The sequence below is a fragment of the Sceloporus occidentalis genome, unplaced genomic scaffold, assembly GCF_023333645.1.
Source record: "Sceloporus occidentalis isolate IW3139 unplaced genomic scaffold, rSceOcc1.0.p SCAF_84, whole genome shotgun sequence".
Taxonomy (NCBI): Eukaryota; Metazoa; Chordata; class Lepidosauria; order Squamata; family Phrynosomatidae; genus Sceloporus; species Sceloporus occidentalis.
Genome location: NW_028317064.1, coordinates 3746981 through 3762999, shown reverse-complemented (window position 1 = coordinate 3762999; position 16019 = coordinate 3746981). Strand labels below are relative to the sequence as shown.

Here is a 16019-nt window from a genome sequence, read left to right as displayed (position 1 = left end):
TTTTCACACAATGCAAGTAACTCATAGTATCTCACCATAATCTAAAGACGATATACACAAAATTAAATCTTCATACTTAGAAAAAAATATTTTTATTACTAAAAAAAAGTATTTCATTTAAAAACTTAAAACACAGCACAAATATATATATATTTACATACTCATATATTGTGAGAATATGTGTGTAAATGGGACTATATATATAAGTATATATTATATATTATGTATATAAGTATTTATATACATATTGTATTAGCGCTTAGAATTTTCTTTTCAAATAAACCATATTCTCAATTTATTATATATATATATATTATATATGTATTATTTAACTGCACTCTTTTATAATACATTATCAGACATTTTCTTGTATATCTTTAGTGGCACCTAACTGCGAGATAACACTCTACGTGCCAAGAACCACACAGTGTTCACTAGAGAGTATTAAGAATATAATATTTTTGTTAGGATAGACATCCTATATCCTGTATCTGCCATTCTCATTTTGCAAATGTTAATTTTTTATTACTTGTTAATTTTAATTATTATTTATTTGACTTATTTATATTACCGGTATTTCTTATCACATATTATATTTTTGTATATTTTTCTTTTTGTTTAATCTTGTATTTCAGGAGATCATGTAAAGATAAATGTTAACGGGATTCCAGCAGTTTGGGTATGGATCATACCAACCGATAATCTGAATATCATATACTGTACCTTTTATGATGATATTTTAGAATTTTAATGAATAATATTCTTGTTTGATTAATGTGAAAAAAATATTTAGCAAAGCCTAACTCTGAAATGTCTAGCATTGAAAACAACTCAGAAGATGTTTTTTTTTTTTTTTTGTAAATCTGTTTTTTTAAGAGTTTTAACTTTGACAAGGTACCCATACAGCTCATGATGGCTTGACATCCAAAATATATTCGGGAAACCATATTCAAAGGAAGCGCAAACCATCCGGTTTGACCATTTTTAACCGTTGGAAAAACCTTGGTCTACCTTTATCTAAAATTCTCTCATCAAAGTAAAAAAAAGTATTATGCTTTGTGTGCCAGTTTTTAAAACTCTTTATATGATCGGTATTCTGTGTGCATGAGTTTGAAATAATTAACTTGATGGATTTATGCAACCTTGATAGTAGGGTTTTCTGTGAGATTCTCTACCTCTTCCTCTCAGTTTCTCTCCTTCTTACTTTAAACTGTCACTAAAAACCCCGACAACCTGATACCTACCCTCCTAATACCTACCCCTCCTAATACCTACCCCTCCTGATACCTACCCCTCCTGATACCTACCCCTCCTAATACCTACCCCTCCTAATACCTACCCTCCTAATACCTACCCTCCTAATACCTACCCCTCCTAATACCTACCCTCCTGATACCTACCCCTCCTAATACCTACCCTCCTAATACCTACTCCTCCTAATACCTACCCTCCTAATACCTACCCCTCCTAATACCTACCCCTCCTAATACCTACCCTCCTAATACCTACCCTCCTAATACCTACCCCTCCTAATACCTACCCTCCTGATACCTACCCTCCTAATACCTACCCCTCCTAATACCTACCCTCCTAATACCTACCCTCCTAATACCTACCCCTCCTAATACCTACCCTCCTGATACCTACCCTCCTGATACCTACCCCTCCTAATACCTACCCTCCTAATATCTACCCCTCCTAATACCTACCCCTCCTGATACCTACCCCTCCTAATACCTACCCCTCCTAATACCTACCCTCCTAATACCTACCCTCCTAATACCTACCCCTCCTAATACCAACCCCTCTTAATACCTACCCTCCTAATATCTACCCTCCTAATACCTACCCCTCCTAATACCTACCCCTCCTAATACCTACCCTCCTAATACCTACCCCTCCTAATACCTACCCTCCTAATACCTACCCCTCCTGATACCTACCCTCCTGATACCTACCCCTCCTAATACCTACCCTCCTGATACCTACGCTCCTGATACCTACCGTCCTGATACCTACCCTCCTAATATCTACCCCTCCTAATACCTACCCCTCCTGATACCTACCCCTCCTGATACCTACCCTCCTAATACCTACCCCTCCTAATACCTACCCTCTTAATACCTACCCCTCCTAATACCTACCCTCCTGATATCTACCCTCCTAATACCTACCCCTCTTGATACTGACCCCTCCTAATACCAACCCCTCTTAATACCTACCCTCCTAATATCTACCCTCCTAATACCTACCCCTCCTAATACCTACCCCTCCTAATACCTACCCCTCCTGATACATACCCCTCCTAATACCTACCCCTCCTGATACCTACCCTCCTAATACCTACCCTCCTGATACCTACCCCTCCTAATACCTACCCTCCTAATACCTACCCCTCCTAATACCTACCCTGCTAATACCTACCCCTCTTGATACCTACCCCTCCTGATACCTACCCCTCCTAATATCTACCCCTCCAAACATCACCCTGAAGAAGTCATAAGTTCTCTCAAACCCTTAAGGTCTTCACACCACCCTCGCTAGGACCAGATCGTCCTCACCCAAGCAGTCTCTACTAGACTTGGGCACCAGGGGGCTCTTCGTGTTCGTCTTCGTGCTCGTCTTCGTCAAAAAAAAAATCTTCGTATTCCGCGAATATTCGCCCGTTCCTGTCTTCTCTTCGGGCGAATATTCGTTTTTTCCGGTTAAGGGGTTAATACGGGGTTAACGCGTACCGCAGCAGCTCTGGCGCCAGTAGTTTAAATGTGCGTATCAGCAACTCTATTGGTCGCCAGCATTAAGTAGCATAATAACTGGATTTCTTTGAAGCATATGGAACAATGCTACTTAATGTAAAACCAACAGAGGGCAGCATTCTGTCCGAAGACATATGGCTAATATATGTTCGGACAGAATGCTGCCCTCTGTTGGTTTTACATTAAGTAGCATTGTTCCATATGTTTCAAAGAAATCCAGTTATTATGCTACTTAATGTAAAACCAACAGAGGGCAGCATTCTGTCCGAACATATATTAGCCATCTGTGGCAGTGAGCTCATTTGCATTTATTCAAATAAAATATATTCCCATGATCCTTTCGTGTAATGGTTTAATACAAAAACCCCCCCAAAATAAATAGAAAAAAAGAGTTTGCAAGTTCGACAGAATTAATGTCCGCGAGTGCGGACATTTAACTGTTGCAGCGGGGAGACCAGCGGATCATGGGGATATATTTTATTTAAATAATTAATAAATGAAAATGAACACACTGCCACATATGGCTAATATATCTTTGTGCACTCTTCGTGTTCGTTTTCATGTTCGTCTCTACCCCCCTCAACCTTCTAATGGATTGTAAGCTTGTAAGAGCAGGTCTCTCCTCTCGTCTTAACGTGTGTTAATCTGATTGTCAAATTGCATACTGTGAATTGTAATGTTAATATTCATTTTCTGTAAATTGTAATGTTATTATTCCTTTTCACTGCCCCCCTATTATGATTGTGCCACCAAATCTGCAAATAAATGTAATAATGAAAACAAAATCGACAATATGAGTATCACCGTAAAGGTGTCCTCCAAAATTGTAAATCATATTCTTAATATGAAAAATGAATTACAGTTTCTTGGTGATGTCAACCGGGTGGGTGTTTTTAACACACTTTTCTTATGCCTATTTGAAAAATATAACATTTCTAAGAAACATTTTGCCAAAAAAACCCAAACCTGTAGCTTCCTGTTTGGCGGTGTCGATTTTTCAGGCACATGCCATTTCTTGTTGAAGAACAGGAGCTGCGTCTTCAATATAGAGGGTATTCAGCCCACGATCACCAGGAAAAACTTTAAAAAACACAAATATATATGTCTGTATATGACTGATCTTTCAAACTAATGTGCCAAAGCGAGGCATACATTGCCTTCTGAAATGTCACAATTCTAACAGAATAAAGCAAAAAAAAAAAAAATGTTACCATTTTTAATATTTATTCAGCGTCTAAGAAATAAAAATGTAGACGCACTGAAAGTGTTAATTTCTCTTTTAAAAACATTTAGCTACAGCTGTCACCTGCAGACCCTACAATTTTTATAGCCCCTGACGAGAAATCTCGTACCCTACATAGATCAGCCGCCACATCAAGACATCTCGCAGGTGTGCAGCGAGGAGCCGGCAGGATATGGCTCCTCTATGTGTACGACACGGCTTTTGTTCCATACGTCCGATTGTAAAATTCTAGTAGTCATATTAGTTTGTTACTTCTTGGATTTGAGCCCATTTTACATTGGATTATTTTATTTTTAAAGTTAATCCTTTATGTGGGTTACGCATCTTTTGTTATCTTTGAAACCTTCCTTAGATGGTTTTTTTGTTGTAAATTTGTAAGTATGTCGCTTTAAAAAAAAAAAAGAAAAAAACAAGAATAAGCAATAGCAATAATAATAATAATAATAATAATAAGACGTTTCATCCTAGCAATAAAAAATAACTGGTAAATATTTGTTTCTTATAGCTTTCTTGTTCTTTTTGTTCAATTATGTACGTTATTTACAATATATGCGTTATTCCTCCTACAAATTAATTTATATATGGACCAGAAACATCATCTAACCAGTTATAATTTATGTTAAAGTCCTAGCATCTTGCAGGTATTTTGAGAAGAAATGCTCAGAATGAATAATTACTTAAAAAATGTAAAAAAAAACCCGAAAAAAAACATTCTTCTAAATATGAATGGACTCCCTTTTTCATTAAAGAGAAAACTCTCCAACATTATCACAATAAATCACTAGGTTAGCAGTTTCTTATTTATGGACTGCGGCATTATTTATATCTTTTCTATTACATTTTATGTGAGTTTTAGTATAGAACCCTAAAATCACCAGTCCTACGAAAAACAATTAAAACGATTGTTATTAAACGTCTATCCCCATTGTAATTGAACTGAAAAAAATTAAAACCACTAAAATGTGTACTTTCCTTTTGCTAGAGGTTTTATAAATGAATCAATTCCAAGAATCTATTGGCTTTAAAAGTCTTAATTAAACTGGAAAATCAGATGAAAAATAGAAATAGGAAAAGACACGTGTCATCGAAAACCGTGGACAAAATACACTGTTTGGCTGTTTGAGCGGAAATATTTCCCCAAGCTGGTTTCCTTGTCTCGCTCTACTTTAGGGACTGAAAAGCTGCCAAACAGTAAGGTTTCAGAAAACGGACAGCGGTTTAACCCCTTAAGGACAATGGGCTTTCCCTAAACCCATGGAAAACAGTGCATTTTGAGCCCATACATGTACGGGCTTTGTCATTAAGGGGTTAATAGCCTCCCCTACGGCGTGTCCCCATTTGGAAGTATCTGAAGTTGTAGCTCACTTGTGCCATTACAGAGGAAATATCTCCATTGATGTACAACGGTAGACCAGAACCGATATTATAGACAAATTTCCTGCACAAAGGAACCAACAACCCCAGAAGTATGTTTCAACCTTCATGGTCCTCTTCAGTGGGGTCCACACTATCAACGTAGGTGTCCTGCTTTCCATACCTGGGTGCTGGGGGTGGGGGGATGTACAGCTCCTGAAAACCTATGGCCCAGCTGTTACCAACTGAACTGTTCAACAAAGCGTCGTACAAAAGTAATTATTGATCACATCCTACGTCATAAGCACCAAACGTTCAACAAAGTCATTTGCTTTTGCATTACATTTTATTTATAGAGCTCCAGCAGATTGCGAGAGTGAAAATGAATCACAATAACATTAACACACGTTAAAACACGCTGCTAAAGAAATATTAGAAGCCCCTTACCATCGATTGGATTAGCTCCTAAGGCTAATAATTCCTCAGGCTCTCAGTTTTGTGCTTCACATGTGCCTTTTTTATGTTACATTTTAAAACAGACTGGAAAGTGAAAGAATGAACGCAGAGCCCTCACAGGGCTCCTTTCTCAAAATGATTCATTTTCGTCTAATAGAATGTTTGATTTACCACAAAAAGGAAAAATTAAATGTACGGAACCCCTTGTATGATATTTAGTCATACCGCTAGTATGATATTTAGGACAACATGAAAGCCGCTGTTTTTAACATAAGTCAAGGCATTCCCCCCTCACTGTAAAGAGCAAAATAATTTCTAAGCTGACATATGACGGGGATTGTGTTTATATTGGGGTGAAAACATGTTTTCTCCAGCTTCATGTTACAAGAATAGGGAAGTCTCCCCTGGATTAGGTTCACATGTAGCTTTTCATTCACCATTAAAAAAAATGATCTGATGGACAGTTAGTAGTAAAGTATAGCAGTTTCCCATTGGTTTGGCAAAAAAGTAGACTTTGGCACCGGCGGGAAGCTCATGATTGTTTTCAGGGGGGAAAGTTTGCTTCGTCCAACATTTTCGTTTTCAGAAATCCCATTCATTCATCCGATTGCCATGGAGACAAGTAATAAAGTGTAGAATAAGTTCAATAGGGAATTTGAGGCCAATGGATGGGAATTTGAGGTCAAAATTAGCTTACAGTAATAGGGTTAAGGTTGAAGATAGTAGTGAACTGGTTAAATTATCTTAATTGAATTAATTAATGATCTTAATTAAATCAAAAGTTTAAAGAGTCTTAGAAACTGAGAAATGTCAGGCTGAGGCTCGTCAAGTCTCACACGGAAGAATTTGACTCTGTAAAATGCTCAGCTGCAGCACAGCCATATCACATAAAGCAGTCTCAGTGAAATGAACGGATCCCCTGCCTGCTCTGCTCTTATATAGGCTCTCTTCATTAATAGTTTGCTTTTTTTTCCTTTCAAAGATGCAACACAGCCATTGGACAAACCCTCAGCATGATGTGACAGGAGTAAGCTGATTGGACAAATGCAGGTCCCTCAAAATGGTGAGATCTTCCTCCTCTTAGTGTAGTTAAAATGGTGGCCGCAACGACGGGACAAATGAATGAACGAAGATTTTCGCATTGTGCACCTTCGTTTTTCTTTTTTTTTTCTTTTCAACCAGTGTTGCAATTAAAAACAAATCCGCATGTCTAGATAAAAGCTTCCCTTCGAAGGGTGAACAATATTAAGGATTGAAGAAAGCCTTTGCTACAATGAGCAGACCCAGTCTGGGCACACATGGCTATATGCGGCGCTATGAGGGTAAGAATGTAGCATGATGATGTGTCTATCCGGGCAGGGGGGCAGCATGTATGTCATTATGGGCCGCTAGCCTTAAAGTGCCAGGGCTGATTAAAATCCCCGGTATGGCCCTGGTTTTCATAGATGGTTTCCACTTGGAACTGTGAATCTAGCCCTGAGTATCCTATTTGGAAGTATAGATTCCCCAGTAGTGTGATAAAAAAAAATCTATACTAAGGAGTCATCATTTCATGGGAAACGTTCACCACCAACACAAAAAAGGGAAGGAAAAATCATCAAGAAATAAATGAATATGACACTCCTTAAGGTTCCTGTTGGGGTGGACCTTAGCCATTAATTTCCCAAATCCAATGTAGAATTTTTGTGGGGAACAAATAATTAGAAAAAGACAGATATTAAAGCCAAATCTGGATGGACTATCGTTATAAGGGCATCTGAGTCACAGCCATATTGTCCAATTGAGATACCGACGGGATTCCTTAACTAGAGGCATGCATCGTAGAAAATTAATATCAAAAGCTTTACATCTCTGTGCCAATAAATAAATACATTCTACATGTGAAATTCTCATTTTTAACATTCTCTCCTAATATATCACTTGGCGTTATTGCCCAAGACATCTGACCTTAAATTATGAAGAGTAACACATTAACTGGCACAAATTATGAGTACATAAATGATGATATAGTCCATAGCCAGGTCCATGTTCCTGTTTGCTCTTTGGCTGAAATTTCCTCTCTGCAGTTCCTTAATCTCTTGAACAAGGCACAGAAAATGTACTTCTTAGTTTGGAGAGCTGAAAAAATAGAAAAGAGGGAAAAAAAGGAATTATATGGTGGGAAAGGTTCAAAAAAGAACCTGCACTAGTTACAGGTATACTTAAATACATATAAAAGTGAAATATACATGTTACCGTTGCATATGCCCATTCCACCTGTGTGCATGCAGCTTGTGATATGTAGCTGTTGTAAATGAATAACACTTGGCCCTAACAACCCGGTCCCATACTAAAAAATGATCACCGAAGACGAGGCAACGGCCTAAAACGGGTCCATCAATCTTCAAATGTTCCTCATGGCAGTTCTTAAAAGTAATTTCATGGATTTACATGGATTTTTGATCACTAATATAACGTGATCAGCATTACAGAGCTCAATGCGTGAATAACCTGATTCAGTATCTAGACAATATATCACCACAAAAGCGAACTAGAAAACCATAAGATTACAACTGCTGCCCTTATCTCCCTCTCGCATGCTATGTAAAGTACTTTGTTAGAAAAACTTCAAAAAGTTCTGAGTCAAAGAATTCTGTTGATTTGGTTATTCTTGTGGCTTTGGGCTGGGTACCTCCCCTTGGTGAGTATTTCCGACATGGCGCAGGACCCTATTGACTTAGGTTGCGTTACATTCTTTGTCATCTAATAGGACATGGTTGGATACCTAGGAAGGAGCATAGATCTGTGTCTGCGGTTGAGTAGGTCGGGGCTCTTTGTCAGTTTGCCCTGAACCATGTACAGGATGCACATACTGACTTAATGACACTTACTTGACTATTCAGTGGTATAGTTCAAATATGGCGTTGGGGACGAGCTGCAGCTTAGATGGTGCTACCTTACGATAGCCCCTTAAGAAGTCACTCTTCAATCCCTTTTTGCCATTTAGACTACCTAAAGCTAAACTTCAAGTCAATAAATTCAGATTCAAATAATGTAATGAGAGCCCATATAAAAACGGGGTAAAAACATAACATTAAAACCCAGCAGATGTGCGTTGACAGAACAGGCCCCTCAGGCCCCTCTAAGACTTTGCCCCTGCCTTAGGGTGGCACTCAAGGGGAACCACCAAGGGAGGGCAAGTCCACCTTTTTGCCCCCTCAATATGTCAGGGCCTTGGTTATTAGGATTCTTGGCATCTTAAGAGGCCTAGATACAAGGGGGACTCCTTCAAATTGGGGCTTTTATCAATAAAAATCAGAAAAACTCCCTGTGCAGGTGTGATATGATCTTAATCACCAAGCATTCTAGATATGCTGGAGGTAAGATGTTTACCACCGCAAGCATACAGCAGCTGCTACATCTGTTTCATGTGGTTACACGAGCGATTATCACGCATATCAAACAGAACGTTAACACCGACACACTTACTGCTTCCTGAAGAACAGACGGGATCTTTTGTAGACACCTAGGAAAAAAATTATGAAGCCATCATTATTATGATTAATAATTTAAAAAAAGAAATTATATTTTTAAGTTAAAATTGAATTGAAAAATTAAAAAAATGTTTTGTTTTTTTTGTTGTACCATTAATTGCACATGCCTAGTTCTCTATCCTCTCCAACTGACCTTTTTAGCTTCCATAATGTGCTTTACGTGTTACCAAATTTCCTTAGGAGGATAAGCTAGGGGCAGCTGGGGTGCTAGATATTGTATGTCATTGATCATTATGGATGGTTCACTAGCAGTACACTTGTGCACTGGTGAGATTTTTCTAAGAAAAAGGTACTAGGTCTCCTCCGCTGGTATGGTGGGCTTCATCACCGTCCTTCAATATGTATGTGACCTCACTAATGTCACGGCACCTGTGGCAAATGTGTCCTCAAAGCGACAAATCCTGGTTTGCACGCAGATCGTTGGTGACACGCGTGTGGGAAGCTTTGTCTAGGTTTTGCTCTTTACCTATATGCTATGTATAAAGTAGCCTGAATAAGTTTTGCCGATAAGAAAAAAAAAAATATCCCCCAATTATGACTTCATCGCATTGTGATCTTTTATTCCCAACATCCTAATTAGCTGAGATATAAAGTGCAAAAAATAAACTATAAACAGTTAGATATGTAATTCTTCAATTATATTTATCACTGACAACATTTATGGCAAAAGATACTTTGTGAAAACGGTTTAAGGACCTGAGCGTTCATAAGAGTTTCTCGGGAAAGAATTATATGAACAATCGGGAAACAAAGTGGGGAAGATTTATCAAAGTGTAGCAGGCAAGAAAAGAGGAGAAATGTAAAACATAATAAATAACGTTATTATAAAATAATTTATAAATGGTTTGAGACAAGAGTTTCCAGAATTCTGTTGTCACGCCAAAATATCAATCTTATATTACCCAATTACATCTTAACCCCTTCAATCCCCTATGGACATACCGGTATGTCCATAAAACGCATCTCAAGAAACCCCTATAGACGTACCAGTACGTCCTGACCTTCTTGCAGCGGCAGCGCGAGCACCGGAAAACTGTTACAGTTTTAAATGCCCGATTGCATGATTGGACATTCCCTTCCGGGTCGCGTCACTGCTGACGTCACCCAGAAGGTCATTAGAGGACAGGATATCCCCTGCAGTCTAGTCTGTGGGGACTTTCATAGAGATCACAGTGTGGTCAGTGCAGGGGGATCGCGGGGAGGGTAGTGAGAAACCATGTTTCTCACTCTTCTCACATGTTGAAACACAAATCAACACGAAAAAGGGGGGGAAAAATGGAAAAAAGAAAAAAAAAAATAAAAGGAAAAAGAGAGGAAAAAAGAGGGGAAAAAAGGGGGGAAAGAGGAAAAAGGGGAAAAAGTTAGTGATTTTTTTTAACAATAAATAATAATAAAATAATCATAAAACGTTAACAGTGCTATTTTTGTAAAAATAAATACAAAAAAATGAAAAAAAAATAAAATTTTAAAAATTATAAAAAAGATAATAGTACAACATCTTAAAGGTATAACCCTCCTGCCCCCATTCACAACCCCCAAACCCCTTAAGCCATAGGTATAAAAAATACTACCCTATCGGGTACTATATGTAAGGGATGGATATGGCCCTCTAGAAAGAAAAAAACTAAGGATGTGGGGTATTTCCGTAATCAGGAGATGCAGCTAAACAATTTTGGCCGGGTTTCTACGCCGTAACACATGCCCTGTGGCCAAATTTGTTTAAAATTAGAGTTGCAATCCCATCATACCTAATGTAAAAATTCTACGACTAATGTACACCTTATAGTATGTTCCCTATAAGTGCTGGGAAAGTTTGGAAATTTTATAGAAATTAGGTATTTCTGAAATCAGGACACCTGAATTGATAAACTCGGAGGGGATTTTCCATCACTTTACCTAATTTTGTGAGGATTCAAAGGGGAAAATATATAAAAAACCCTTCTTGGGGCAGGTTGAATACCACTCAACTGTTTTTGATTTATCTATATATTTATACCCAAATATTGAGGTCTTTTATGTATGTTATTTTTATCTGTGTATTCCTTTTAATGTATTATATATTTTTGTCTTTGTATTAAAATCATTGTTTTTATATTTACTGAAGCGCTGTCTTTTTTCAGTTTGTAATCATCTAACTATGTATCAAAAGAAAGCCCCCTCCCTCCTTGAAAAAACAACATACGTTTTCCATGGGTACACTATTTGCAGGAAAGGGGAATAATCGCTGAACTGGGTACCGAAGACCCCTGGGACTGAAGGGGTTAAAATAGAGAAAAATGTATATATTTATTGTGCTTTTGTGAAAAAAAAAAATTGCATCATCAACTGAAATATACAGTTATATAGAGGCTAATAATTTACCCCCATCGTCTCAGAACTTTAAGGTATATATGTAATGTAACTTGTATTTATGATACGCACGATACTTACGATATGTATGTAAAATACAAGCAACCAGGAAAACGGAAAGAAGAAAAGCTCCTCCTGCCAGGGACCCCCAGATTACCGGACTGCATTTAATACCTAAGAAAGAAAACGTATATGGTTTTATGTGGGAACTGGTTCTATATAGAATTATGTTAAATGCAACCTTTGATGGTTGCACATATACCTGGGATCCCAAACAAGCGTCAGAGAACACTACTATAGCCTTAAAGGCACAATTTAATGTCTTGGTAGCCCTTTTAAAGAAGATATTAAGGTACTCTGTGAATACTTCAAAACAAAAAGAAAAAAATATAAAACACTACTTGACCTAGAAGCTGCAGCCCTGTTGCTGCAGCTCCCTTCCTCCTCTGTGAGATTTATTGTCACTGATTGACTGCTTGTTCTCCAAGCCAGCGCTAGTATTTCACGAGCCCAAACACATCTAGCTAGGGGGGGGCAGGAGAAAGGGCAAATACATATGGGGGGATTCTACAACATATCCTCATGCAAAACACCACAACAATTTAAAGGGAGCACACAGCTATCATAGGCATTAAAGTGTATATGATGACTGGAGTGTCCCTGTAACTGCATACCTTCCAAGTGTCCCTTTTCAGAAAGGACAGTCCCTCGTTGGGCCATAAATCTCCCTGTCCCTTTTTCCTCCCCTGATGTCTGTCTTTTCTACTGGTTGGTGGGTATGAGGGTATCCCAGTGTTACAGTAACAAATGTTTTGTATATAGAAACTGCGTAAAGTGTTTTTATCAATTAAACTGTCTGAATCAAATACATTCTTCTTCTTCTAAGTGACTTTAAAGTACTTAGTGACATAACTAAATATCTATAGGGCACAAAGTTGCATAAAACGTCTCGTAAAGCCCCGCCCCTAGCCACACCTTACCACACCCTCTAAAACAAAGACGTCCTTATATGGCCATTTAAAGTGTTAGGAGCTTTTAAACTGTCCAGACCCGTATCCTACAGGAAACCTGATATTAGGCCCGAATATGCCAAACCCACTTAAAATATGCAGTACCTTGTTCATTGGATTTGGGGACACGAGACTTCCCTTGACGTTCGTTTAGCCGCTTTGAAGTTGTACCGTGGGTTGGCGTAACCGTTGGCAACACAGAAACTATATCAGAGAAAAAAAGATATTTATTAAATAAGAGATATCCAAGTATGGCAGTTATTGACTTGAAGTAATATGGAGATTTATATAATGAATACCAGATCATTGATTTTTGAATCCTTGTTAATATATTGTCAAATAAACGGTTCCTTTAAGCTAGAATATAGGTGACCAGGTCATCAGATGACGGCTAGGGGGCCCTCCTCACCTGTCGTTTCTATAAGTCAAATTGTTATGCTATATACTACTTGTTATGTCGCGGAATATGATGGCGCTATAGAAAACAATAAATGATAATAAATAATAATATTGTGTGGGCTCTAGAGTAGGGAAGAGGACAGGGTAATAGAGATAAAAAATCTTAAACAAAATTATATAAAAAACGGGTGATAATAAAAAGATAATTAAATATCGCTATTAGTTCATACAGTGATTAATATTAATATATTCTGATAAGCGTCGGGGACACAGTTGTTGATGTTATCTGGAGTCGCTAAACTTTTTATTCTACTCTCCAATTTTCCTTACATTTTTGGTGCAGATTTATATGATTTATATGATTGGCAGTCACAGGGCCGGCCTTAGGGGTGTGCGACCTGTGCGACCGCACAGGGCGCCATGGTTGCAGGGGCGCCTGACTGGGACTTAGATTAAAGCATCGTTTTGTTTTTTTTGGTGTTTTTTTTAAAACTTTATTTAACATCATTCATGTTAAATAAAGTTTAAAAAAAAAATGATGCTTAAATCTAAGTCCCGGTCAGGGGCGCCGAGCGGTTGCTCGTGAAGTTCTCGGCAACCGCTCGGCGCCCCTTACTCTCCGTGACTCCGTCGCTGTGCCGGCATCTCATGTTGAGCGCCGGACTATTCCGGCTCTCAACATGAAATGCCGGCACCGCGGCAGAGAGAGAAGACGGATGCCTCCCGCTCTCACCGCAGGACTCCGGCAACAAGGTAAGTGGGGGGGGGGGTGTAGTTTGAAGGGTGTAGTTTGAAGGGGCAGAGGGGGGGGTGTAGTTTGAAGGGGCAGAGGGGGGGTGTAGTTTGAAGGGGCAGGGGGGGTGTAGTTTGAAGGGACAGGGGGGGTGTAGTTTGAATGGACAGGGGGGGTAGTTTGAAGGGGCAGAGGGGAGGGGTAGTTTGAGGGGCATGGGGGGGTAGTTTGAAGGGGCAGTGAGGGGGGCGCCAGAGGAGTAGTCCGCACAGGGCGCCACAACGCCTAAGGCCGGCTCTGGGCAGTCATATATCTTGGACCGAAAATCACAATTTTATCTATTTTATCTTTTAAATGGGCTGCATTAAGCATTTGTTATTAATATTCCTCCCTTTTTCTAGTTTACAATTTATTTTTAGTGAACATGGTTAAAATATTATCATGGATAATCAGGCAACACAGCCTATCCCACAAAACAGTTAAAATTTTCCTTAAATCTTCATGCGCGCAGTAGAAGACCAGATGAATTTATTCTGCATTGTCATTTGTCCATCCGTGTCAGCGACAATTTATAAATGTATGAATAGCTGGATTCTAATTAAAGAATACAATTCAACAAATAAAGTTAATTCAGTAATTAAAGTTCAATTCAATACACGCTGCATTAGCAATAAAATCACAGAGTGCCTTGTTTTTGAGGTTTCATGACTTTTTTGTGAGTTACATATTTTTTACCTAACTTCTCTTTTTTTTATAAACTGCATCGTTTCTCTTCCCCGTATTCCTTAAATGTTCATTAATTTGCTACATTTTTCTTCAATCCTAAGATATATTACCTTTTTTCAAACAAGTAGAGTTTTAATTTAAAACCATATTGATACATTGAACAGAATATTTATTACGAATAAAATATTAAAAGCAGGGCTATTTTTTTTTTTTTATTCAAATGTAAGTTTGCTTAGTATTTCTTCCACTACTAAAAAGTTTTACAACCCATTTGTTTTTTTTAATTCCTTTTTTTAAACTTTTTTTTAAATTATTGTTTTCTCTCCTTGATGCTGGGTGCGATTGGCGCTGTTATAATAAAAAAAAAAGATGGTCTCATAGGACCAATGATGTACCTGGCACATCACTAGTGACAAAGGGGTTAAGAGAGCCAAATGTTAGCTTCTGACAGTTGGTCTACAGATATTAATAAGACTGCATTCAGGTTTTAGTCTCCATTACTAAGTTAATAGAACTGTTAAATATTCTTCATGACCTATCCCAACGAGACAAGAATTATAAGGATTTTTTATTGATTCTATGGATAGGTATGAAAACGTTGAATTAGCCTATGTTTGGGGGAAATGGCATTGTGGGGTTCTAAGCTGACCGCTACTACACTTGTAATAAAGAACAAGGGTGTCGGGACAGGGTGGCTAATCTGGTGCCCCACCTAGACCTACGAGGTCTCAATCTGAAGGTAGGAAGACCAAAAAGCTGTAGAATGTTGTAGAAGATCATAGTTGGGATGATAAGGTCTCTTACCAATTTGTAAGGTCGTTCCACTGCCGAAGAAAATCTGTGCTGCCTTTTGTACCATACAGTAATAAACGCCACTGTCTGAGAGCTGCACCTGCTTTATCTTCAGGGTGAACACGCGGTGGAAGTAATCCCGCGTCACCGAGAAACGGTCTTGGCCGAAATCATGGTTATAGGTATGTTTGTTCAGCACTGTAGCGAACACGATAAACTCCATGTTTGAAGTCTTGTTAGTTTCTCGATACCAAAACACGCCGAGCTGGTCGATCGCGTGGTTTTTCATGGAGCAACTTATCTCCACATGGGAATTCACCAAAGCCACGATCGACGTTGACTGATTCAGAAAAGCGAAAGAAGATATCTCTGTAATAAAAAAGAAAAATAAGATAAACATCGTTTCATCAGACAGCTGATCAACGTTCATCGTCTTGATGAAGACTATCTCTTGTGTGACTTTGGATATTCAGGCGATAAAGAATATGAGTAATGGCTATTAAGTCGTTGCCGTGCTAATTGATTAATTACCCCAAGCAGGCACTGCAAAATATTAAGAAAAAAATGAAAACTGAAGGACGGATCTCTGAGGTCTTGAAAGCTTTTGTGGTTCTACATCTTACCACATGGATTTTATTGGACTAAACATATTGTCAAGATCTTCTAAGT

At 38.4% G+C, this 16019-nt stretch overlaps 1 protein-coding gene across 1 annotated transcript; it reads right to left on the bottom strand.

The window, feature by feature from the left end:
• Positions 1-5307: 5307 nt before the first annotated feature.
• LOC149285120 (T-cell surface glycoprotein CD8 beta chain-like) lies at positions 5308-15780 on the bottom strand. Its single transcript, XM_089495806.1, has 5 exons — positions 15363-15780; positions 12806-12904; positions 11772-11864; positions 9277-9313; positions 5308-5437 (listed from the first exon to the last, which is right to left on the bottom strand). The coding sequence occupies exons 1-5, from the start codon at positions 15778-15780 to the stop codon at positions 5308-5310; spliced, it is 777 nt and encodes a 258-aa protein (XP_089351932.1).
• Positions 15781-16019: the final 239 nt, after the last annotated feature.

Bases quoted from the DNA above. Each gene is read 5' to 3' on its own strand.
- LOC149285120 (XM_089495806.1), bottom strand. From the start codon at position 15,780: ATGAACGTTGATCAGCTGTCTGATGAAACGATGTTTATCTTATTTTTC. The intron at 11,865-12,805 runs GTACTGCATATT...TTTCTTTCTTAG, and splicing joins CCCCAAATCCAATGAACAAG to GTATTAAATGCAGTCCGGTA. The intron at 5,438-9,276 runs GTAAGTGTGTCG...TCCTTTGTGCAG, and splicing joins CGTCTGTTCTTCAGGAAGCA to GAAATTTGTCTATAATATCG.